The following is a 25,243-nucleotide window of genomic DNA, read 5'->3' as shown; positions in this document are numbered from 1 at the left end:
TGATGTATATTTTGCGTGTCGTTCAGATATTTTTTCATGAAACAAATTTCAGTATCTACATTTATCCATGTTCAACATCATATCAGATGTGGATATAACGTATGCGTTTTCATTCTTTGAAAACTTTTGATTGTTTGAATAATATTTACATGGGGAACTGACTCAGTAAGTGTACTATACCACATTTTAAGCCTCTACACAAGTGTTGGAAGATCACACGTAACCATTACTGCAACATGTGCTTTAGTTCCCGTGATGTGCAATATTCAATACGTTGGGACAATTATTGCAGTTTCATATGAACAGGTTAATAAACAGCGATTTAATTCCAACTTATAAGTAAAACGGATAATATTAATGAAAATGATTTGTACATTTTATCAAATGTAGGGGCACACATACTGCTATTTAAAGAAATTGTCTTGTTCGTTGTATTGGTTTGTGTCGTTTTTATAGACAAAACTATTATCAATATTAATTGACCAGGTGCGAGTTTGTCAAAACGTTTCATGATTCATTATCATTGTTTTTCGATAATAAAGTCAATTCAAATGCGATTAAAATATATCTGATGGCAGAATGTCTAACGCAAACAATATTTATACGGAAATTGTTAAAAATATATAAATCAGGTCAAGTCTTAATTTGGACAAGCCTTACGTCCATTTTCTAATACTTCTTTACTGAAAAAGCGATCTCTTTGTACCCTTCATTGCATACTTATGAAGGGAATTGATTTCATAATCATGAGAAGAAAAGTCTATTTCCTAAATGAATACTCAATGAATATTCAGGTGTTGTGAAATTTTCATTTACGCTAAATTGATGCTAGGCAGGTGCGCGTGTTGCTCACAATAAGATATGTAGTAAAACCGTGTAATTGTTGATATATTCAGGACACTATTTCCGTGATAAAACCATTCATTTTATATTTTGGCTAAAAGTGTTGAATTCTGACACAGAAGCCCAGATCTTTTACACATTGAGTGGAAATTAGGTTAGATATATACTAATCAGCAACCAGAGTCGTCGTTTTCCGACGTCACAAAATGCACCAAACATGCCGTGACGTCAACTAAAATGTCTCATTATTTTCAGTTATTTCATTACGTTTGAAAATGTGGCTGTTACTCCGTTAATAATGATGGAAAATTAATGAAAATACATATGCACAAACAGGAGAATATGGGGATCTAAGAACTAAAATATGTATCGGATAGGGACATCCAACTCGCTATTGCCCGCTTTTTGATGTAGTACACTTGCATCTTTTCTTACAAATTGTGAAACTACCAAAAGGTATCCTCTCACATTGGGGAAATTTGTATTGGAATAGTTTGGTTCACTGTGAACAAAACATCACGAAAGTATACTGTCCATATCCACAGTAAATTCTCTCCATGTGATCGGAGTTACATTGACCTAATGTAAACCATAGTGGAGTTATGCCCCTTTATCTTTATACGTGCATGACCTCTCTGTCGACGTTTGACGTCATAGTAGAAAATCGATTTTTGACATTTATTGCGGGTCATTTTTGATTTTGTGAGTATGACGTTATGCATTAGCACATACATCCATTTCATATACACTTATGTCGTTCAGATATCAAGCTGTATTTTCTTCGCTCACACTTTCCGTAAAGATGCCAAATTAAAAAAACCGTAGCAGAGTGCTTTTATTGGTGCACGATAAAAAACTGAGAAATTTACTGTTTTTGAACACACACAAAAGTTTTTGACAACATTTAGCAGTATCTATTTCTCAAACCCCCGAGGTAGTCGCAATTATATTCATACCAACGGATAGGAAATTAAATATTCTACATTTGTGTGTAATTTTATAGCCGTACGCAGATCCAGTACTACTCGAGCGCAAATCTCGCACAACGTTCACTTTTCAAACCTCATGAAAATGTGCGCCTGAAAAAAAACTCGGCATCCAGGGGGTTAAGCGTGGCAGACAAAGCCTTGATGATGACCCACGCTCAGGAAGGCCTTCAACAGCAACCACTCCAGAAAACATCACGCGAGTGCTCGATATGTTGATGGATGATCGACGATTGACTACTCAACATATTGTTAGTGTAGTGGGCATCTCTCATCAGAGGGTTGAGCATATTATCACCAACGAATTAGGAATGACGAAAGTTTCTGCAAGATGGGTGCCAAAGCTCTTGACAGTAGAACAGAAACGTGTCAGGTTCCAGACGTCCCTTGACAATTTGCGTCGTTTTGAAGCAGATCCCGATGATTTTGTGGCACGATTTGTAACCATGGATGAGACCTGGATACATCACTTTCAACAAGAAACAAAACTACAGTCAAAACAGTGGAAGCATCCTGATTCACCAGTTCCGAAGAAAGCCAAGTCTGTTCCTTCAGCTGGAAAGGTGATGGCATCAGTCGTTTGGGATTCCAGGGGTATTCTGCTCATTGATTATCTTGAAAAAGGTCAAACTATCAACGGCAGATACTATGCTGATCTACTGAACCAGTTGCGAGAAGCAATCAAAGCCAAACGACGAGGGATGATCGCTAAAGGTGTCCTCTTCCACCAAGACAATGCGCCTGTTCACAAATCGGTGGTGGCCATGTCAACAATCCGCGATTGTGGCTTTGAACTCATTGACCATCCTCCTTATTCACCTGATTTGGCTCCTTCTGACTTCCACCTGTTCCCCAAAATTAAAAAGAAACTCGCCGGTCACCATTTTGCAAGTAATGATGACGTCATTTCCGCTGTGACTGATTTTTTTTAGGATAGCTGAAGAAGATTTCTTCCTGACCGGGATTCGGGCCTTGCAGCATCGCTGGCAAAAGTGTGTGAACTTGGAAGAGGACTATGTTGAAAAATAAATTACAAACGTGGACTTTGTAACTTTTTTTCACAGTGAGGCTTAGAACTTTTCAGCCAACCCTCGTAAATTGATGCTAGACAGGAGCGCGTGTTGCTCACAATAAGGTATGTAGTAAAACCGTGTAATTGTTGATATATTCAAGACCCTATTTCAGTGATAAAACCATTCATTTTATATTTTGGCTAAAACGTGTTGAATTCTGACACAGAAGCCCAGATCTTTTACACACTGAGTGGAAATTAGGTTAGATATATACTAATCAGCAACCAGAGTCGTCGTTTTCCGACGTCGCAAAATGCACAAAACATGCCATGACGTCAACTGAAATGTCGCATTATTTTCAGTTATTTCATTACATTTGAAAATGTGTCTGTTACTCCGTTAATAATGATGCAAAATTAATCAAAATACATCTACACAAACAGGAGAATATGGCAATTTAAGAACTAAAATATGTATCGGATAGGGACATCCAAATCGCTATTACCTGCTTTTTCATGTAGTACACTGGCATCTTTTCTTACAAATTGTGAAACTACGAAAAGGTATCCTCTCACATTGGGGAACTTTGTATTGGAATAGTTTGGTTCACTGTGAACAAAACATAACGGAAATATACTGTCCGTATCCACAGCAAATTCTCTCCATGTGACCTGAGTAACATTGATCTAATGTAAACCATAGTGGAGTTATGCCCCCTTATCTTTATGCGTGTATGACCTCACTGTCGACGTTTGACGTCATAGAGGAAAATCGATTTTTGACATTTATTTCAGATCATTTTTTGAGTATGACGTTATGCATTAGCACATACATCCATTTCATATACACTTATGTCGTTCAGATATCAACCGTAGCAGAGTGCTTTTATTGGTGCACGATAAAAAACGGAGACATTTACTGTTTTTCAACACACACAAAAGTTTTGTAGAACTTTTAGCAGTGTCTATTTCTCAAACCCCTGAGGTAGCCGCAGTTATATTTATACCAACGGATAGGAAATTAAATATTCTACATTTCTGTGTCGTACTCAGATCCAGTACCACGCGAGCGCAAATCTTGCACAACGTTCACTTTTCAAACCTCACGAAAATGTGCGCCTGAAAAAAAGCTCGGCATCCAAGGGGTTAAACAAGTGAAAGTTACGTCAACGAAAATGGCACTCACACTTGCTTACCTTGTTTCACTGCGCATTACGGATAATTAATAATATACTACACTCGAGCAAGAGTTCTCTCTGGAGCAATTCAAACTTTTACGATCGTTCCGTATTAGTCGTATGGCACACTTGCTCGTGTCATACTGTCATATATCGATCGCATTTACAGTATATGTCAGCTTGGAATTAATCTCTCTTTGGTAAACTCCGATCGTTCACACTGACTCAACGTTTTTAGAACCTTTCTACAAAACATGAGTACAGTACACAACATGTTCTCTCTTTTGTGTTGGTTCGGATTACTTTCATGTTGTAATAAAAACAAAATAAACAAGATTACAAAACAAGGAGAGAAAATTACAAATCGTACCTCCATGAGAATTGATAAATTCCATGAAGGAAAGGCTCAAAATTTAGCTTCCTTTATTACGTCTTATTTATTACTCTCATGTTTTACAGGAATGTTTTGAAGTTTTACACTCTGGCCGTTGGTGTAAGTACACATGCAAATGTTATATCATAAAAATGTGTGCCAATATCAATTTCCCTGTTGAATAATCGTTAATATTCTTCATTCTCATGATTCTCATGCTTTTGTACAAGTATTTTGATCATGATTTTATGTATTTATGTTCACTCAGATGTGAGACGAATTCCCTCACGGGCAACAAAGGTTTATATTTAACTTATCCTCTATCGTCAAAAGAAGTAATTTTTTTATGCTACATTGAAGAGTTATGTCCCTTTTTGCAAGTATATGACAAATAGTGAACGGAATCGAAGTTATTCCCCATTGACCGCAAGGGTCCTAAGTCTCTGCGATGTATCAGCCGTAAGTGCAAACAATTTTTGTTCGTTGTTTAACGTTGCACTCAACAGTATTCTAACTCAATGGCGGCGGTCTGTAAATTTAAATTTGAAATTTATATCCCTGACTGCTGTGCACACACTGGACGACAGGTCACCTGGGTTAGTTCACGTTAGCGTTGAGTTGTCTCCCGTTTATCTTTAACCGCACAAACACGTTCAGTTGGTGAGCGAGTCCAGCTGTACGCCGCACTTAGAAATATTCCAGCTATATAAGAAGACCAATATTCACCGTCCTACATTCAGTCGTTCGATTAGCTTGGCATGGAGGTCTGGGGCCTGTTTCACAAAACTCTCGCAAGCCTAAGATCTCGGAACTTCTCTCGTAGCTCTTGTACCTTGCATACTGTAACATAGGAGGTGCAAATGCTACGAGAAAAGTTACGAGATCTTAGGCTTACGAGAGTTTTGTGAAACGGGCCCCTGGATTGTAACATTCTGAAGAAAATGTCACCTGTATGACACGTCGATGTCTTTTCGGTACATGATCGATTACATAGCACTGCGTTATTGCATCATAGCAACACGGTAAAAGCAGGGAGAAACGCTCTCGTACAGGCTTAATTTTGTATGCTGGCCTCTTACGGATCTAAGTTTCATTTTTTTTTCAATCTTCTGAACAAGAGGGGGTTGGGGGTAGGGGATGGGCTATCTGGTTAAGTCCATTTTGAAATTACTAGCATTTTATTTCATTATTACTCTTATAATATATTGCTCAAGTGTGTGAAATCGAACCCGGGTGTTCTGCAGAACGAAGTGTGTCTTTTACAGGCATATTGTGAAATCAGTTATTTCACGAATGACTGAAAATTTCAGTCATTTCATGAAAAGACCAAGAGGGTCAGCAATTTCAGGTCATTTTGTGCAACAACAATCAATATACTTTAGTCCTTTCATGAAATTTCTAACGAACTTTAAGAGATTCTTTCGGAGTCACAAGATCTGCACAAGTACACACATAAACGAAATTTCAGGAAATCGGAATTTAAATTGTAGCGCTGTCTCAACAATGTCAAACGTTTACAAGCGTAATGTAAGAGACTGTTCCCAACTCTACCTTCAAGAACATAGCTACTAACATGGGTATTTCCTGTATAATGCTGCCTTCAATATTCTTTAAACTGTCGCGTTTTCGATAACATCTCAAAGCATTTTGACAGGCAGAGAGCCGAAGTTGATCGAGACAGTGGACCATAGCCACATAATAAACCTGACTAAAATATCGTAAAACATAGATATAAGTACATTATTATAATATTTTAAAAAGACGTGTGTCGTGAAACATTTTTTCAAACATTTTCAGATAAATTTCTTCTCCCTGCTTTTGAAATTAGCAGACACTAAGCAGGTACACCACGCCATTGTGCACTTCAAAAATGTAAATAACATAAATGTCTGCACCAGAGTGGCAGCAGACAAAGGAGGACTAACTTGGTTGTAATGGTTTGAAATCCAAAGGTTTCACTGATGACAGACACATCTGTGAAGTGATTCCTTTTATTGCATACATCTCTGTATTGAAAGACTTAAAAACGTGTGGCATTGAGGCATCCTTTAGATACTGACATTCAAAAAGCCCTAACAAAGTGATTAACACACTTGGGCCAGTGACACATTGAACACATGTTCCACGCCCTTGCCAAGCATCATCAAACGTTACAAATGTGACTGACTATTTCTTGTCTCAAACAGATACAGTTGGGTTGACAAGTGGTAGATTCCCACGTGGGTACAATGTGTGATCCATTTCTAGTGTCATGGCCATTAAATTGCAGGAATACTGCAAAAACAGCACCAAAAAATATTTACTCATCTCAAATTGTGACAACCTTCCCCCATCACCCTCCTGCCTTTCCCATAACAAAATATTACCTGTGATTGAAACAAATGTAACAATATATCTCCTGGAATTGCATGGGACGCAGAAAGCAGTCGTGATAATCTAAATAGAAATACACTATCTTAAATATGTCAATTCTTTGATAATGAACATTACTAACATGATGAACAGAAATAATAACAGGATCATACATATAGCAACCAATTAATAGAATCAATCATTAACAGTAAGATTAGTAGGCAATATAACATGATTGTGAGTCAACTGACAATGTGTTAGTCTCAATTATTCTAATTGCAGCATCATAATGCTTGCAGTCTCCAAACTAATGAATCTTCATATGCATTGATTGTTTTGATGGTTGTCAAATGACAAACGCATTCCAGTTTGATGGCAAGCAGGAAAATAATCATATCTGAACCAGACAATCTGACTCCATATTACTGGAAAATTGCTGAGTGCAGCATTGAACAACAAACCAACCAACCAGACAGTCCAGTGACTGATATCATGAGCAATGATTCAAGCTGTCTGGGTATGATGACACACACTCAACTAAGTTCCCTCCACTGAGTTCCCTCCATGGAATTCCAGCAGGTGTTTGCTTGCATGGAGAGTCTGGGGGCCCAATTATCCATCTTTAATCACAACCTCATGTGAGAATCAGTCACATACTATGTGGGCTTTGAGTAATTTGACCACTTGCTCTGTGTGAACATCAATCAACAGTGCCAGTAGTCTAACAATCACAACACAAAAGTACCACAAAGACATTCACCTTTGTTCCTTTCACACAATGTCACCATTCTGATCAACAAATCCCTTTCTCCATATATTTCTACCAAGGACCTTGACACAATTATCACAAAATCATGAACTTTATATGAAAGGAAAATGCATATGAATCATGAGTGGAAACAAAGATTAAATTTTAAATTCAAACCAATATACATAAATAATCTGAAGCACAAATGGATACACAAAGTCACACCAACAGAATGATATTCAATGCATGCACAGCAATACAAGTAGTCTAAAGATATGTGTATGCAAGGGGAATTGAACTCTGATTAAAGCAAATGAAACATTTATACATTTGGTAGTTTAAAACACATGTATTTCGACAGATAAAGGTGTTTGATAATTATGCAAGTGGACAATTAAACTCTCAAATGAAAACAACAGAGCTCTGCATAGCAAACTCAACTACACTGTTACTACAGCCATCTGTACTATAATGTTTCAAGATACAACTTGAAAAGTCTTGTTTTTTTTCTTCACAAATGAGTTACTAAGTACTCATTGCAAGCCTGATAAGTCAAAACAAACATATGAAACAATAAGTGTGCTTTGGTGTTATGAAGCCAGCCATACCATATTATCACATCTAGTCTAATAAATATTAGTTTGATGACTCAGCACTTTTACATAAACATGTCAAAAAATGTTGAATTTTCATTGAGATGTCCTGAAGAGTGAGTCATTACATTATTTGGATTTCTATCTTTCACTTAAACTGGAAATTGGGTTCATGTGCTATAGGTGAATCCCCATGGCAATTAGGCTGTGTGATCACTTTGACGTATTTCACAAAATTTTCATACACTTCACTTCCACAGTTGGAGAGGTATATCCATGTAATTATGGAAAATAACATATAACTTGTTCTGAAAGAATTATATTAGCATGTCAGTTTGTATTTCATTAAAGAGGATTTACAAACAACAGAAAAGTCAGAACATCCATGGTGTAGTCAATCAAGCATCTCAGTATATAACAAAAGCTTGGAGCTTGTTTGTAAACAATGCTTCAGAAGTGTGGACAAACTGGCTGTGTAATTATAATAAACACAACAGGAACTAGCAAACACAAATTGCAGGGTGGATTGTTACCGTTCCTTTTAATTATTTGGAATCGGTCTTCCTCTTCCAAAAAGCTGAATCCATGTTCCACAGCAGTAATCTGATCAAATGCACCTGGGAAGACCCTATTCTAGTTCATCTCTCGATCCACGAGATGGCTCACGTAACCAACTGCTTCTCACTGACAAGGTACGAATGTCTTCATCTTTGGTTGAAAGAGAAATCAACTTCAAATTGTCCGAGACTCTCCAGCTGGGATAATGGACAGTTTCCCAATTCACAAGCTATTTTCACAGCACTGACGATCATAGATTTCATGAAGATGAAATGGCTTGAGTTGCCTCTTCTTCTGAATGATCTTTTGTTTTGCTGACGCTGTCATCACCAGACTGAGGCTCATCACCCTTGACCTCCAAACCATTCATCTTTAATTGGTCAGAGCTCATAACTTCTGAGACTAAAGCTTTTCCAGAATCAGAGTTTATCTGAAACAAATTGCAACCTTTAGCCTAGTGAGTAAATAAACATTGGCTATATTACTTTGGAAAATAATTTCATTTAATAGAGAGATACTTTCCCTCATTGCATATGACCTTCAAAAGTGTAGAAATGTTAGCTATTCGTGTCTACTGTTTCTGGTTGTAATTCAAATGAGTCATTCCAAGATTATTACACGTTTGTGTATGCATGTGCATGTCATATAAGTCTTAAGACAAGCTGAATCATAAACATAACTAAACTGAAGACTTATTCTTACATTACAAAGACCACTGTCATAACTAATTCAGCAATATGACATTAAGTGGTTGGAACTGACTAATGATCAATGAAAACGACTACAAAACAAGCCATCCTACCTGTTCCTGAATACTGCTAGAGTTGTCTCCCCTCGTCCCAGCCAATCTTTCTTCTTCTTGACTTACTCCCTCTAACACATTATTACTGGAGCTCGTCTCTGTGCCATTTGATTGGCTGCTTGAACTGTCACTAGATGACAGCGTTGTAGAGGATGTTGACACCTGCCATGATGGAAGCACTGGCGATGTTTGTGGAACTGGAGGAAACTGACGCCTAAAACAAACATTTTATCAGGATATTACAAGTTGCATAATAACACAGTATGTCTGCAGAAAATTAGACAAATGATGTGAATAATAAGTTTAAACAAATCAAAATGTCTGTAGGCCAATTTCATGTGCAGTATTTGATTTTGTTCACAGGTTTCTGGAGTGTCCAAGGAATGCACAGCCAATTGCAAGATGACTTGGCCACCCTTGACCCTAATAATTACAACAACGGTGTGAAGGTGGACTGTGCAACATAGAACTTAACAGTATTCCCACTATATGATAGCAGGCAACAAACCGGTGACTGACATCATGGCCCAAAACTAAAACAAAGTCACATGACCACATGATTCATTGTAGTCACCAACCATACGATACACCAAGAAAATCAGATTTGCAATATCAGTGAGTGAAGTAGTGAATTTAATTTTATGCCACTTTAGCAATATTCCAGCAATATCAAGACCGGGGGCACCAGAAATGCACATCACGTATTGTACCAATGTGGGCAAATGAACCCATCATTGTCAAGATCACAGATGATTTCGTTTATATAATTAGTTTATGGTACTGTAAATAGATGTAGTATGGTATTGTTAGAGTGTGTTATATATTGTTGGGAGTTGTTGTTAGATTATGTTCGGTAATACTATGGGAACAGGGTTATGTTCAGGGAAGCGTGACCAGGTATGGCCAGAGAGCTGGGGTGTTAATTTGTAAACAATAGAGAGGTGTTGAGTAGCTTGGGTATGGGAGGTCAATATAAATAGTGAGGAAGGGTAGTAATCTGCACAGTCAGCCAGAATCACCACTGTGTTCACCTGTATGGGTTCAACTTTTGTATGGGATTGCATCTCACGCTGGCTGGCGTAAGTTTTTATTATCATTATTACTTTTGTATTTATTGATTGAGTAGATGTAGCAAGAAATTGTTTTACTGATGTAGTATTTCTAGATATATGTGCATATTGTAACACTATATAGCCACAAAGCCATTCAAAATTTGAATGTTATCGTTCCACAAAAACTGTTCCACTTTCAAATATGTAAATCGGAGTAAAGTACATGCATAAAGTATAAGACATTGACACATGTCTTACTGAGTAACTGTAGTTACTTATATTGTATTGTAGTGTCCCGGAACTGGCCGGTTATCCTTAAAGTAAGGAGAGGGGTATTATCTCCGCCTGTAAGGAGACAGACAAGAGTCTTCCCTGTTGTACAAGGAGCATGTATCTCCTAGTAATGTGAGATGTGGATGGCACAGCCATCAACCATTACACAGGCCCCTTAAACTCCGTGAGGGAAACCATCGCCTGGGTGTGAGGGATACCACACAAATACCATGACGTCACCAAGTGGAACCACAGTGCACTGACATTCTGATTACATTGTAAAGAGAAAGTGTTCTCTCTGAGTGGCTAATTCCTTTATTGTTATTTAGTTCAATTGTTTAGTTTCTGATTGGGATTATATGTAATCATTATCTATATTAGTGAGGGTATTAGGATTTTAGTGTAGTTAGTAGTAGTAGTAGTAGTATTAGAACTTTAGCAATATAAGTGGTAGACAGAACTGTATATGTAGCTAGGTTAGGTAATTAGATTAGTTAGTTGTATTTGCACCTGTAGAATTAGTTTAGTATAGGTATTGGGGTTACTTATATCTTAAGGGGAGGAATAAAGTTTTGCAAAACAAACTATTCTTCTGTTGTGGTTACTTTGGTATGTGACAATCATGACAAACACTTTAACCACTAGGCAACCCCACGTTTATCACAGTAAGAGATGCAACACACCTGCTGAGTAACAAGCCCTTTAGTGAAGATATTTCAGTCTTCACATCCTGCAGGAGGTCTGTGTCTTTACTCTTCATAGCAGTGTAAGAACCCTGCAAATGAGACAAACCTCTTCTTTCAATGTCTTGAAATGCTATGCACACCAATGTGCTTGCAACATCAATATCTGAATGCTGTCAGACAAATACTAACATATGCCAATGACACCAGCCAAAAACGCACAAGTGATACAAAACTAATACATGAAAGGCAAAGTTGATCTTTACATATGGAACAGCAATCATCTGGGACATTGTCACATCATCTATACAGAGAGGTCCTGTTAATAATTTACTGCTATGAATAGTAATTTGATGAACAAGTTGTTTCCAAAGATCAAGTGCTGAGGGTGTAAGGACCTCCACTGAAAAGAAATAATAGGCTTACACTATCTGATGACAGCCAAACTGAAGGATAATGATCATAATTTAACAGATTATGTTTTTCACAAGAATTCACAGTGCTACCTCTATTGAGTTAGAGATTGCTGCAAAAGATGTCTGCTGTGTGGTCAGTGACTCCTGAATGGACTTCAGCGTCTCCTGGACCTGGACCATGTTCTGGTTCAGGTTCTGCAGCTCCCTCAGCTGCTGTTCCAGACGATCCATACGACTGTCATCCTGAGCCGACTTACCCTGGAGCCAGGGCCTTATGTACAACTGTAACCATGGCAACATGGTGTTAGCAAGTCTACCATTCACTCTCAAAGTCTCCTCTCAATATTACCATCTTATATAGATCTGAATGTTGTGGAAACAAAATTGATATTGCTGTAATATTTTATAAAATATGTTGCCACCACATTCAACCCATTTTCATCACACCACAAACCTTTTCACACTTCCTCAGGACCAATGTTGTAAGAATACCACTCCAATCTTTAATATGCCATCACATAACTGTTATTCTCTTATGCAAAGTCAATATGTACTCTTCAAAAAAATGTAGGGGAACCTGAACTTTGAAGTCTGGTATAAAGTAAACCCATTGAGGTACAACGACATTCATCTTGTGTATGCAGAATCATTTCACATTATCACCAGACGCAAACACAATGCATGGGAAGCATGTGCACAACTCAGGAGTCTCCTCCACGTGCATGGGGTGTCATTATGAATCTTGACGTTTTTCAGGCAGGTCGATAAATCACTGTAGACCATTTTTTCCAATAATTTTCTTACATCTGTGCATGGTCAGGGTTTTCAGGGTCAAATTACACACTACTGATTGAAAACTGTAAACCTGAAATTTTCATGTCATATTCGGGTCACCTAACAAGGGAGATAACTGAATGAACAGCTTTGCTTTAAATGAAATCCATGTGGTGATGCATTCTCAAAACATCCATTTTTATTGTATCAACATTGATTCAATCCCATATATCTCCCAATTTCGACAATCGTACATTTAAAGTACAGTTCCCCTATTATTTTTTAAGAGTATATAAAGGACATAACATGTGGACTGAAGTGGCATAACACCCATATTTCCATTCTGGAACAAACATTGGTCAGAGAGTGAGTGAGTTCCGTTTTGTGCCGCTATTAGCAATATTCCAGCAATATCACGACAGGGGACACCAGAAACAGGCTTCACACACTGTACCCTTGTTGGGACTTGAGACTGGGTCTTCAGCGTGATGAGAGAACGTTTCAACTACCAGATAACCCCACCACTGGTGAGAGAAAATGTCAGAGATCCCCTTCTTTCACAAGGGTTGGATTTTGGCCCATGTTTATTACCTTATCACTGAACACAGACATGGTGTGATGATATTGAGAATTAAGCATCAAACAAGTCAAGTCTGTATCTGTACAGGCTAGTATTGGTGAGTGAGTGAGTGAGTTTAGTTTTATGCCGCACTCAGCAATATTACAGCTATATGGCGGCGGTCTGTAAATAATCGAGTCTGGACCAGACAATCCAGTGATCAACAACATGAGCATCGATCTGCGCAATTGGGAACCGATGACATGTGTCGACCAAGTCAGCGAGCCTGACCACCCAATCCCGTTAGTCGCCTCTTACGACAAGCTGAGTCGGCTAGTATTGGCATTTACAAAAGTAATTTGCAAATCAGACAACTATATTTTCAAATAAGTGATAACCAGACCTGATACATTCTGTACACTGCATAAGAGATACTGGATACGATGAGAGCTGTGGTAGTGAAATCTTTCACACGCACCCAGGTCGATGGCAGTGGTGCTATAGGAAAATATGATAAAATTGATGTCATAGCAACAATCCCAGCTTACCAAAGGCAATAACCAATATCAAACATTTGTTGTAGAAGACACTCTACATGCACAGTATCTGTTTCATTACTCCCTCTTTAAGGGTCTTCATTCAGGTTTCAAAACATGCACTGGCATTAATGCCAAAATATAATTGTCAAGGAAAAGGAAAAACTAAAATATAATACTTCCATTATGTTCTTGTAGTTTCATGGCTTTTCAAAATAAATCATCCAAACAAAAGGGATTCAAATTTTAGGCCTTCTGATACACATATGGCTAAGCCAGAATTCTGCATCTGTCTACCTTGAAGCTGGGGCTGCACAGCAAGTGACTGCTGGAATGGTCCCGGGGGGTACTGTGCCGGATGGGGTGGGGGTGTGACTACATCTGATACCCCTGCCTTCTGCACAGCAAGATCTATCTCTTCTTTGGTGAGACCTGAAAAGGTGAGGTGAAATAGCTGGTAACAATGTGTCATCGAAATTACTGTACTTCGAAACGTAGGTAAGTGTGTTGTGTGCATGCATCACAAGTCTGTGAGACAGAGCCAGGAGGAGAGAGACACACAGACAACAACAGAAAGATAGTCAATAGTTCAATTACTGACAAGAAAGATGGCATTTGACGTAAAGTACTGCTCTTGAGTAATTGTGAAGACAACATGACAAATAACCTACCTTTCTTTTCAAGAAAAGCCTTCCTCTGGTACAGTGGACTTTGCTGGACTTTTGGATTCTGCAAGAACTTTACAGCGGTACTTATCTGCAAATGGAAAACCACTGACAATGACTTTAATCTTGTCATCCGGCACTTTCTTCACTTTGTCACCTCTATCATCATGTCCCATTTATTTTTGATGATAATATCCCTTTTAACAAATATTTTCAGTTCTATTACTAGTGACATATTAAAACTGCTTTGCACAGCACTGTGTAAAAGCTGTTTGTCTTGTGTGCTATTGTTTATTCAAAGACACAGACACAATATTTTCTTGTGATCCACAATACATAATCTTCATTTTAAATCACTACTATCACAGTACTCATACTCAACGAAATTTACATCAATACTTTATCATCATTAGAAACTGTCAATCCTGTGCATACATGGTTATTAGAACATGGAAGTGCTCTTGATTACCACATAAAGTTTTCATATTACCACATAAAGTTTTCATATTACCACATAAAGTTTTCATATTACCACATAAAGTTTTCATACTACCACATAAAGTTTTGATACTAGCACATAAAGTTTTCATACTGCAATCCACTATACCGAACAAACTTACAAGGTTTTCTCTGGGACCTTCTGCTGGTGCCAGAACATCTTTTGTAACCTCAATAGTCTGAAACATTGACACAAAATCTACACATTTCATACACTGAAGTGTGACAACACACTGTATACAGAAACATACTAACTCTCATATCAACTGAAAATGCTGCAACACAGACATTTCACTTCACCTGAAGAAGAGACTAGGAACTGTCTCGAAACGTGGCCTTGTATAATAAAGTTGAACCATAAGGCATTTTAGTTAGACATTTCTTTGTTTGTTCTGTGTGTCTGAGGTTTTGTTTGTTTTTCTAATGACACAGTCAGCAGTTCGGCAGCAATCTGTAAATAATCAAGTCTAAACAAGACCAATTCAGTGATCAACATCATGAGCATCAATCAACACAATTGAGAAACAGTGGGTTCACTCCTGAAAGACAGACCTCCCATAAGACAAACTCAGTGAGTACTCTAATCAGCTGAGCCACACTGTCCACCTCTATCTGATTAATGAGCTGACTCACAGTCACCACAGAGTATTGTAAAAGAACATAATGCTATTCTCAAAATGTACAAAAAATGATACAGTGAACATACAGGTATATGTATCAATAACATATTCACATGATATTGTTAGGAGGGGCAAGGACCTATTCATTTAGATAATCTGAGGATGAGTTGTTATTAATCACATTTCATGAAGAAATATATTCAAGAAGTGATGGGCTTATAAGTAAAACATCAATACAAATGTATCACGAATAGCTTCATCACAAAGACTACAAAGTCTCATTTCTTTCAAAGTATGTAGTCAGCACATTGCTTCTAATTTTTTGTTGTCCAAAAGTTTGATAGAGAAATTCTATTCTGAAAGGGTATTTTAAGATAACGTTCAGGAATAAGTGCAATTTTATACATTGAGTAATAAAATCATATTGATGACTTAGTATTCCTTGAATTCCAAGATAGTACAAACTTGTTGAAATGGGTCCTCTGCATATTTATCTTGAACAACGTCATGTTATTAGTTTACTGATAGGTCCATACATAAGACACTCAAGTTTCATCAATATTTGCATTAACGAAACTAGAATTGTTGCTACCAACTGTCAGATAGTACATAAGGTTTTAGATGACATGAGATAACTTATGATAAAGTTGTAATAATTTAGCCCAATAGGAAATTTTAACATCAATCGAGAGGGGAAACGCCCCAAATGTCCATAAACCATACAGTCTGGTGTTGATTGTTTCACATTTAAAATATGTACAAAAGCAAAGCTGTACACATTTCAAAAGTTTAACTCATCCCAGAAAGGTGCACCTGAGGTACTTCTAAATAGCTACCTGTATGCCAAGAACAGTGTGAAAGGAGAAAATGTACATTGGAGATGTGCTTGGTCTCATACGTTTGATTTGAGACCAAAGTATATATATTATTGTTTTTGATAATATTCACAAGGAAATATATGTTCATGTACATATATAATGTTTATGCAATATGTCTTAATTTAAAAATCTTAATTCATCTAATGAAATAATAAAACTACCTTTTAATCTGGGCACATACCATTATTATCAAGGGTGCAGCTTAATTAAGTCTCATGCAACCAACCTCAAAATGTGTTGTTTTAAGCAGTCTGTATTTTGGCAGGTCTGTCTTAGAGAAGACACCAACCAGCTACATGACAACCAAGGTCAACTATGACCACCCATCCTGTTAGTCACAAAACCAGTTGAAAGGTCACTGTAATTATTCTTGTATTGTGGTTAGTTTGTGTTTGATTGATTGGTAGATCAATTCAGGCTTGTCTAGACATTGAAATGAGTGAAAGTGTTTTTATCAACACCTTTTTTTACTTATACAGGATCCTTATTGAACTTAAAACATGCTCAAAATTTAATGTTAATGCATAAAAATTCAAATGTTTAAAGGTCAAATACAACCAAACAATCAAACACAATTAAAACACAGTTATGACTTATTCATGATAGATTTAAAATGCATTGCTGATTAAGAATAACCAAATTACAAGCGTATAATTTCATAATGATTGTATAATACAACTTGTAAGCCCAATAGGTGTTCATTTCAAACTGCATGCGGTCAATCATTGAAGTTGTGCATATTGTCATTAGCAGACAGGTAGGCAGGCAGACATATAGGTGTGAATAAACCAAACATTGAGTTTTCTGTCAGAGAGTCTGCTTATCAAAGTCAACATGCTTTTTATGTAATGAGTAGCTTATTTTCTTGTTTGTGTATACAACCAAGATTACACTACTGCTCATGACCTCATACTACAGGAAGGCCTTGATGACCCAGTGCAGGGGGAAAATTAGTGAATTGTTTGCACTACGTTTTCACAGGCTTTTTTTTTCAACACTATATAGGTTGAACTAGCATTTTAATGATTCGTTTCGGTAAGTGTATACCAAAAGGTATCAGAATGTGCAAAGTTATGTTTTAATCTGCCTGTGACCTTTAATGGAAATATAAATACTTTCACTGAATTTACCACAACCATATTTTGTTTGTAAAGAGTATTGGGCATTGAATGATCATCACCTTTAACTAGCCAACATCATCTGCAGGCTGCATCGTAAAGGGTAAAGGGTACCTAACCCCAGACCCTAAACCCAAGGATTGTAAAAAGAGCCTAACACTAACCCTAAGGATCGTAAAAAGGTGCTGTGCCCGGTAAACATGGTAAAATGCATTCTAACCCCACATCTAAAAGATTACTACCATTCCTATTGCTCACTCAGTCATGCACGCACCGAAAAAACAACACTTATCTACAATATATTATTTTACTTAGTTTTACAGCAAGTCTAAAAACTTGTGCCAGTCTAGTCCAGCATATAACTAGACGACTTCGCACTATACCAAGGTGTGCTCGACGTCTCTCGATGTAGGCCTTGGCTGGAATACGAGTTTATTCATATGAACAATGTGCCAGTCATGCCATTTCTTGCGTTCGTTTAATACCAAGGTAAAGCATTAACAACTAATAGTCACTTTGATTTGATTGGTCTCTTGTACATGAGACTATCTGACGGGGGGACATTTGATGCAGTTGTTCAATTTATGGTTGTGTTATCTTTCGTCATGAAACGTATTGGTTCAAGACTGAAAGTGAAAACCAAACCAGTTCAAAGGTCAGGTTTGACATTGCATCTTGATAGCAGTCCACTGTTGCATTTCGAGATATCATAATATCAATAAATGAATAGACGCATGTTCTGTGTCGTTGATCCAAAAGAGCAGTGCTGTTGTTCCAGAAAAAAAAACTCTTGAAACTCACATCGGGAACTTTCCCCGTCTCATCGGCCATGTTGATGCTAATACAGAAAATGATGTATCTACAGTTTTCATTGGATGAAGGACTTACATTTATCCAATCAAATAAGGTCTTAAATGTGTACAAAACAGGAAGTCGAACGCGAACACGACCATATTTGTAAGACGAAAACTTTCTGTTACCAGAACATCGACAATTTAAACAGTGTCGCTAGATAATTCATCATCAGTAAAGATACTTTGAAATCAATGTCTAAATTTCTGTCGGTTACGTAAACCAGCTTTACGGACAATTCATCCAAATTAAAGTCATATTTATTTCAGTATTTAAGCGAGACAAAGCAAGTTGTATTACATATGCGTCATAATGAGTCTAAGGCGGACAATCTTGAAAACATTTCTCTACGAGAATTAAGAAAAAGTATGTTTGACTGGATGTGTTTGCCACTGAATGTCTCGGCTTTCAGCAACTATAGATTAAAGACGGGAAACAAATACTTTATCTATCGATGCACTTGATAACGATACTTAAAACGGATAAATAACTCTGAAACCTTTTGTTGACTGTTGTGTTGTATGCAGTGTTATCAATGTTTCAATCTAACATGAATTTGTGTAAAACATGGAAAGGGTGCGTTTAAGTGGCTCTTCCAGGCGCATTGTAGTAATTCGTCCCAGCTGCAAGCTGGCACTCGCTCCACTAATCTCCTGTGCATCTTTGACCGACTGTAAGGGTTTGGGTAGAATTTTGTCAGTTCTTACGAACAGTTTACTTCGTTCAAACGCTTTATTTTACTTCTAGCCACAACCGGTGAACGTCAACACAATGTCGAGGCCATTCAAAGTTTGGAGTGGTGACAGAGCTAATAAAAAATCAGTGACTGCAGCCACTCTTCAAGAGCTGGTGTACAAGGGTGTGTACCACACGACATCTATGAGAGAAATATGAGTTGAGCATGTGAAAGTTGAATCAATGTATAGCTCACAACCCTGTCAGTATAATGTAACAACAAGATGTAGGTCCAAAAACTAATCTCAAACAAAACAGAATTGTGTAAATATGGTACAGAATTTTAAATGGTTGGTGACAAGTTAACAATGTTTCATACCTGAAAGAGAATAACATGAACACGTCAGAAATGTAATAATTGTTACAATATCAAGGACAGAGAGCTGGTGAGGGTGCTATCATGAAGATATCACCACTGTGCAAGCACATATACAACACTTATATTCACAGATTTATACATAAAAAGATTGAGTTGTCTCCCTTTCAGTCTTCTTGTTACTAAGTGGGCAGATAAAATCAGATGTTACTTCATAGGGATTGACAACATGGACTAGCGACAATAGGTGCAGGCAAAAATGGAGCATTAAAAAGTATTATACAAGAGAATTTGACTGTTACAGGGAGACAGAAACTGGGACTAGCGGACTCCGAGTCTGTGAGGGTAGTGCTGGAGGAAGATGGGACTGAGGTGGATGAGGAGGACTACTTCACCTTCCTCTCCAACAATGCCACATTGCTGATGCTGCGAACATCAGAGAAGTGGAGGCCACAGGGAGCTGGTCTGTGCTCTTAACTCTTCTCTTGTATCTTCATTATAACATCATAAAAAGCAACACAACAATAGGAACAAGTGTAAACCAATCAGCTTCAAATACTTTGGGGTTTTTTTTAAGTCAGATATCTTTCTGAATTATATTTTCTTTACCAAAGATGTCTTTACTGATTAACGTTATCCCTGTGACAAGATCTTTGACAATGTACCAGGTTAATGTATTCTAATAGTATGGTATATCACACAAACACTGTTGACAGAGGAAGTATCTCGTGATGAAGTGGATACAATGGATGGGGCCCACGGGATGTCAGAGCGAGTGAAACAGCTGGTATGCGGGCTACAAAGGGACGTATCACGGATCATAACGTTTTCCAATGAGGACTTGCAGGTAGAGAAAAACTTGCCATCATTTGTGAATTTGTCAAAGTGAAAATTTGTTGAAGGGTCACAAATATGTGGACATACAATTTTCTTGTCCTTTCTACACAAACAAACCCATTTTTTAGAAAATCAACTCATTATGGTCAAATGAAATGTGGACCATAAAAAGATGAACAAAAATATAGGAAAGGGATTATTTCACATAAATTAGGTGAAATCATTGTTCGAAATTAACTTTTTTAGCAAGTACTTACTACCTGATTTAAAAATAGATAGCAAAATCCCTTAGCTGGTAGCAGCATTTTTTCATATTGCTGTTAATTCCTAGTTCCCAGTCCCATTACTGTCTTTGACCATATGGAAATTCCAAACTGTATTACGTCTCCTTCTACAAACAGACAATGTTTTATCGTCCTCTCATCAAATGCAAAACATTTTACAATACCTGTGAATTTAATAAAATAGGAACCTAATGCAAATTTAAGAATGAACAAAGTAATGATTCTTGTTCAGTTTGCCTATTAGGTGCTCCTAGTTTTGATCAAATAAATTTCTGCATTCGTTTACCTCCATTGTTACAGCAAATTGTGGATGTATCGGTGGAGGAGCTAGCCTCACTGCTGCAGGATACAGAGAGCTACGCCAAGGCGCTACAGGATTCGTGTAGTCGACATCTGGATGAGCGGCAGCAAGCAGCGGAGGCCATTGACCTCCTGCGCCTCTACCACAGGGCAAGGCAGCACAGCCCATATGTGGAGGCGGGCAAAAAGAGGAAAGTCGAGGACCCGGAATAGACTTTGTTTTGTGAAGTTATCTGATCACTCATTCTGTGTTTTGTAACATAACAGAAGATCTTGGCAGTGAATGGGACTCCTTACTTTATATCATGTGTGCAAGTGAATATACATTAACATGATTATAACAGGTTGAAGGAGCAGTGTTTTACTATACACAGCAGGCCTGTGAGTTTTGATGATTTTAAAGTAATCATTCCAGCTGTGAGTTGTCTCCAAATTATTTTTTCTGACACTGACAACCTACTGGGACCCACCTGCAAACTCACATATGAAATCAGACTCGATACATATTGGAACAATAGGGACAAGACAATGCATCTCACTGACAGAGCTATGTCCCTTAGGTGAGCTGGATCATATTATCATGGGTTAGAATACCTGATTATGATCTTTTGTTTAGCTCCATTCACAAGTGGACTCAACAAAATGGCGAAAGGTTGTGATCATTATAAATAAGGTAACAGTATTGACATCTACATATATTGGGATAACTAAGTTGTCTATCCATAAAAAGTGTTCCTCTCCACTGTGACTTTTCTGTGAATCCAGGACAAAATCCACCCCTACAAAATCCACCCTAAAATTGCAACCTAGGACAAAATCCCCTGAGACAAAATTCCCCCCGGACAAAATCCACCACCCCAGACAAAATCCTCCCAAAGAAAAAAAGAATAATGACATGTTTAGTTACGGAAATGAATTTTATTCATATCAGTCATTCATCATGAATAACAAAAACAACCAAAATACATATGTAAGCACATGTTTGCATACATAAATAATGAGTTATTTAACTCAAACAACGGGAGACGCCATGGAGAAAGTCCTTGAGTGTGCTTTCCCTTGCTGCGTAGGTCTATAGAAGGCTTTTATGATCTAGATGATCTCAAACTCATGCTCATTTGAAATGAACAGGATGATCTCAAACTCATTAAAAAGAATGTTTTGTCAAATTATGAGTATTATAGGGCTCCAGTCAGACTTGCAAAATCTTAACTCTTTAATTGTACATGAAAGGGGATTAAATAATTATCAAAGTGTGAGGCTACTTAATGATACATGAAAGGGGATTAAGTAGTGATCAAAATGTCAGAAATGGAGAAACTTTTAATGTTTGAAACAACATCCAGGAATGTACATGCTATCAAAACAATAACTGCAATGCTTGAGAAAAACATTTTGATAAAAGATCAGGGCCCTTATTCTCGAAACGTTTGTAGCCCTAAGAATTCTTAACTTTGATTGTAGCCAATGTGTTAAGAATCTGCGTTTCAAGAATAGCTAGCCAGGACACACTAAAACTTTTGACTGCAGCAATTTGAGAAGGGTGGATTTTGTCCATTAATCTGTTAAGAAGAGGTGGATTTTGTCCGGGGTGGCAATTTTGGTGTGATTTTGTCCAGTCACCCTTTTCTGTAACTCAACTGTGTCCGTGATACTAACATGGAAACATAGATATATGTTATGCAGAGAGCGCCAAGTAACTAAAGTCTGCAAAGCAACTGTTTCAGGGATGACCACAGAGTTGACTTAACATTCCAGCTGCTGTTCTTTCATTGTCGCTTTTCAGTATCAGACAATTTAAGTTGGTTCTTCACGGAAATATTACATTGATGACATAAACAGTTGAATCCACTAACTCCACAATATTACGACTTCTAAATTACTTTAGATGTACAGTTTTGTAAGTGAGTACACATTTACAGTTTCTGTCATGAAATTGTGAGAGCATCTGGGGAAATGTTTAGTTTTGACATGAAAAGTTGTGACACAAACCCTTACTGGTATAGAGGTACTGACAACATTGAGCATACTTTTTCAGGTTTATCATGAATGTTTTGTATGATTTTTACATTTTATGTGTTTTGTTTTACATGCCATGTGAGTGTGTACATCGTTCATTGTTTAATCCATTTACAAGAGTTGCATCACTGAAGGCTTTTTTCTGTGCTCACAGTCAGTTTCATAAAAGGAACAGGTGCTCCTCATCAGTTTAATGCCATGCATCATAAACTACAGAAAAGATGTTATTGTTTTCCATGCATATCTTGTTTATGTGTTTCAGGGATACCATGAGTACAAAATGATAAATATTTTACATAAACATTAACTATTGTTGTCAGTCGCTGTGCAAGACAAAGCTTTATTGTGCAGCAAGATGTATTATTCATTTCACGGAAGGTTTCCTTTATACTCACTAGCACCAAATACAAGTCCTGCAAAGTTCCAGAATGAATTGTCTGGGGTACTTAATCTAATTGAATTAATCTTGAAATAAGCTACATTACATGTGTCTCTCACATTGGGTTTTTGTCTGAATAGGAAGGAATGTAGTGTTGTGTCATTATGTTAATCAACCGTTATTTCAGTTCTGAGGAGGCTGCAGACTTTTAAGTACATTTCATTTATACAATTTTCTTATCAACATGGCTTGATAGATCAAAGGGCAACATTGTAGTGTCATGTCTTGGCTACTGCTAGAGCTGGGAAGGGTCGACATTTTGGACCAGGTAGACGAAGGTACAATCACATGACCAAACCCTTGAAATACTTAGATCACTATTTAGACTTCATTCTTTTATCTGACAATCATAGCAACTGAAACTAATAAAAACTGTGAGGGAAGCGTCAACCAAATGGGAGGCCTTGCTTTGACCACACACCCTTTCTATGGCCGGCTAGAGTGCAGTTTACTGGGCACGCTACACGGGGACTGCTGTACCCTTAGCCCTTGGGCACCCCCTTCTAGATCCTGAGGGTTAGTGAGTAAAGGTTAGGGTTGGCTTTCCTTTGGTGTGAGTATATACATCAGAAAAAATCGGAGAAAGTGCACCTGGTAAAGTGCACTACTCCCCTATGGCCTTATCATCCTTTCTATCGTCTGCCATTTGTATCAAGATTGTTTAGTTGAATGTCAAAATCGGCTTTCAATCAACTTTTAGAAGAAACAGTATGGAACTGGTAGGTGTCAAGTGGTGATCGATAGGCCAATCACCCATGATTATGTTCACGTGAAGTTTTAATCGATTGCATGAGATGGTAGCGAAGCAATCAGCAAAGCAGGCAGGTGGGGCACACCGAAGTGTCAGGCCTTGTCTAGATATAGTGTACTATGAAGCGTTTCAAGTCGGAGGGTCATCTCAAAATTTTTATTTATTTTTTTGAAAAAAAATCTGTAATCCTTGCAATGATATGTTTACCAGAACTTTGCAGGACTCTGACATTGTAAAGTGTAACATGTTTATGCCTTGAGAAGTGGTGTGTTACCTACATACAAGAATTGTATATTATGACTTGTAAAAGTTTTCAGTTTGTCTTCAGTTATGTTGAACCTGCAGATGGCTTTTGGCTTTGGCAGCCGTGCCAGTTTACTCTTACCAGAGTATGCAGTCTAGACTACCAGTTGTCCGACTTCAATTATTGTGGAAGTCACGGTGGCTGAGTGGGCTAGACAGCTGACTTTGTGTGCTGGCGATTAGGTGCCTGACTCGGAGGGTGGGGGTTCGAGGATGGGGGACTCAACCAAAACAGTACTAGAATTTGTACTTTGCTAAGAAAGTGTAATCTAAACAATGAGATATGATGCAGATGGGAAAAAAAGATACTTAAAAAGAAAATAAGTAAATAAAAACTGCGAAACTGTCAGTTGCATCTATCAAAATGAGTCCATCCAGATAGCTTATTCAGAACCATTGAAGTGAGGTTTGTTTTTTTTTACTCGACCTGTTTACTTAGGTGAACATCCCAGCTCTATTCACTGCTCATGTTTGGAAACAACATACATGAAGGATCTTTTATCAGTTGCCAGTTTTCTGTTTCATATTTTGCCTTTTTAAAAGAATAACAATGATCATTTTGAGGTTTGAAAAACATAAAAATCTTCTTTTGTGAGTTTTTAAAGGAAAATACAAATTAATTATTTAGTGGATGAATCAAACAAAGTCTTGGCCCATAAATGCCATGACTTCCATCATCACCACTAACATCATCACCAATAACATCATCACCACTAACATCATCACCACCTTTGTTTACTTGACAGGCAGCATCCATATGGTAGTATTTATTCATTGTGATTCAAAGCTTTCATTGTTTTCCTTACACTGTAGATTATCTTTAAAAAAGCTACATGCTTGATCACTTTGACCACAGAACTAGAACAGGTGGCAAATCTTATAGGCAGAGA

At 37.5% G+C, this 25,243-nt stretch overlaps 2 protein-coding genes across 3 annotated transcripts; one reads left to right on the top strand and one right to left on the bottom strand.

The window, feature by feature from the left end:
- Positions 1-6,369: 6,369 nt before the first annotated feature.
- Positions 6,370-18,432, bottom strand: LOC137268081 (peroxisomal membrane protein PEX14-like). The gene is made up of 9 exons (XM_067802589.1): positions 18,319-18,432; positions 15,024-15,080; positions 14,410-14,494; positions 14,036-14,170; positions 13,606-13,700; positions 11,960-12,151; positions 11,454-11,545; positions 9,446-9,659; positions 6,370-9,073 (listed from the first exon to the last, which is right to left on the bottom strand). Exons 1-9 carry the CDS (start codon positions 18,346-18,348, stop codon positions 8,903-8,905), a joined length of 1,071 nt encoding a protein of 356 aa, XP_067658690.1. The 5' UTR covers positions 18,349-18,432; the 3' UTR covers positions 6,370-8,902.
- Positions 18,433-18,450: 18 nt separating this feature from the next.
- Positions 18,451-23,161, top strand: LOC137268079 (DNA fragmentation factor subunit alpha-like). 2 transcript variants are annotated; one of them, XM_067802588.1, is made up of 5 exons: positions 18,451-18,474; positions 19,117-19,228; positions 19,725-19,883; positions 20,137-20,267; positions 20,842-23,161. In XM_067802588.1, exons 2-5 carry the CDS (start codon positions 19,141-19,143, stop codon positions 21,052-21,054), a joined length of 591 nt encoding a protein of 196 aa, XP_067658689.1. In that variant the 5' UTR covers positions 18,451-18,474; positions 19,117-19,140; the 3' UTR covers positions 21,055-23,161. The 2 variants fall into 2 exon arrangements, with proteins under 2 accessions (XP_067658689.1, XP_067658688.1); XM_067802587.1 differs by lacking the exon at positions 18,451-18,474 and adding an exon at positions 18,650-18,735.
- Positions 23,162-25,243: the final 2,082 nt, after the last annotated feature.

Source organism: Haliotis asinina, chromosome 16 (genome assembly GCF_037392515.1).
Source record: "Haliotis asinina isolate JCU_RB_2024 chromosome 16, JCU_Hal_asi_v2, whole genome shotgun sequence".
Lineage (NCBI taxonomy): Eukaryota > Metazoa > Mollusca > Gastropoda > Lepetellida > Haliotidae > Haliotis > Haliotis asinina.
The sequence above is the reverse complement of the archived record's forward strand: the minus strand, read 5'-3'. Positions and strand labels throughout refer to the sequence as shown.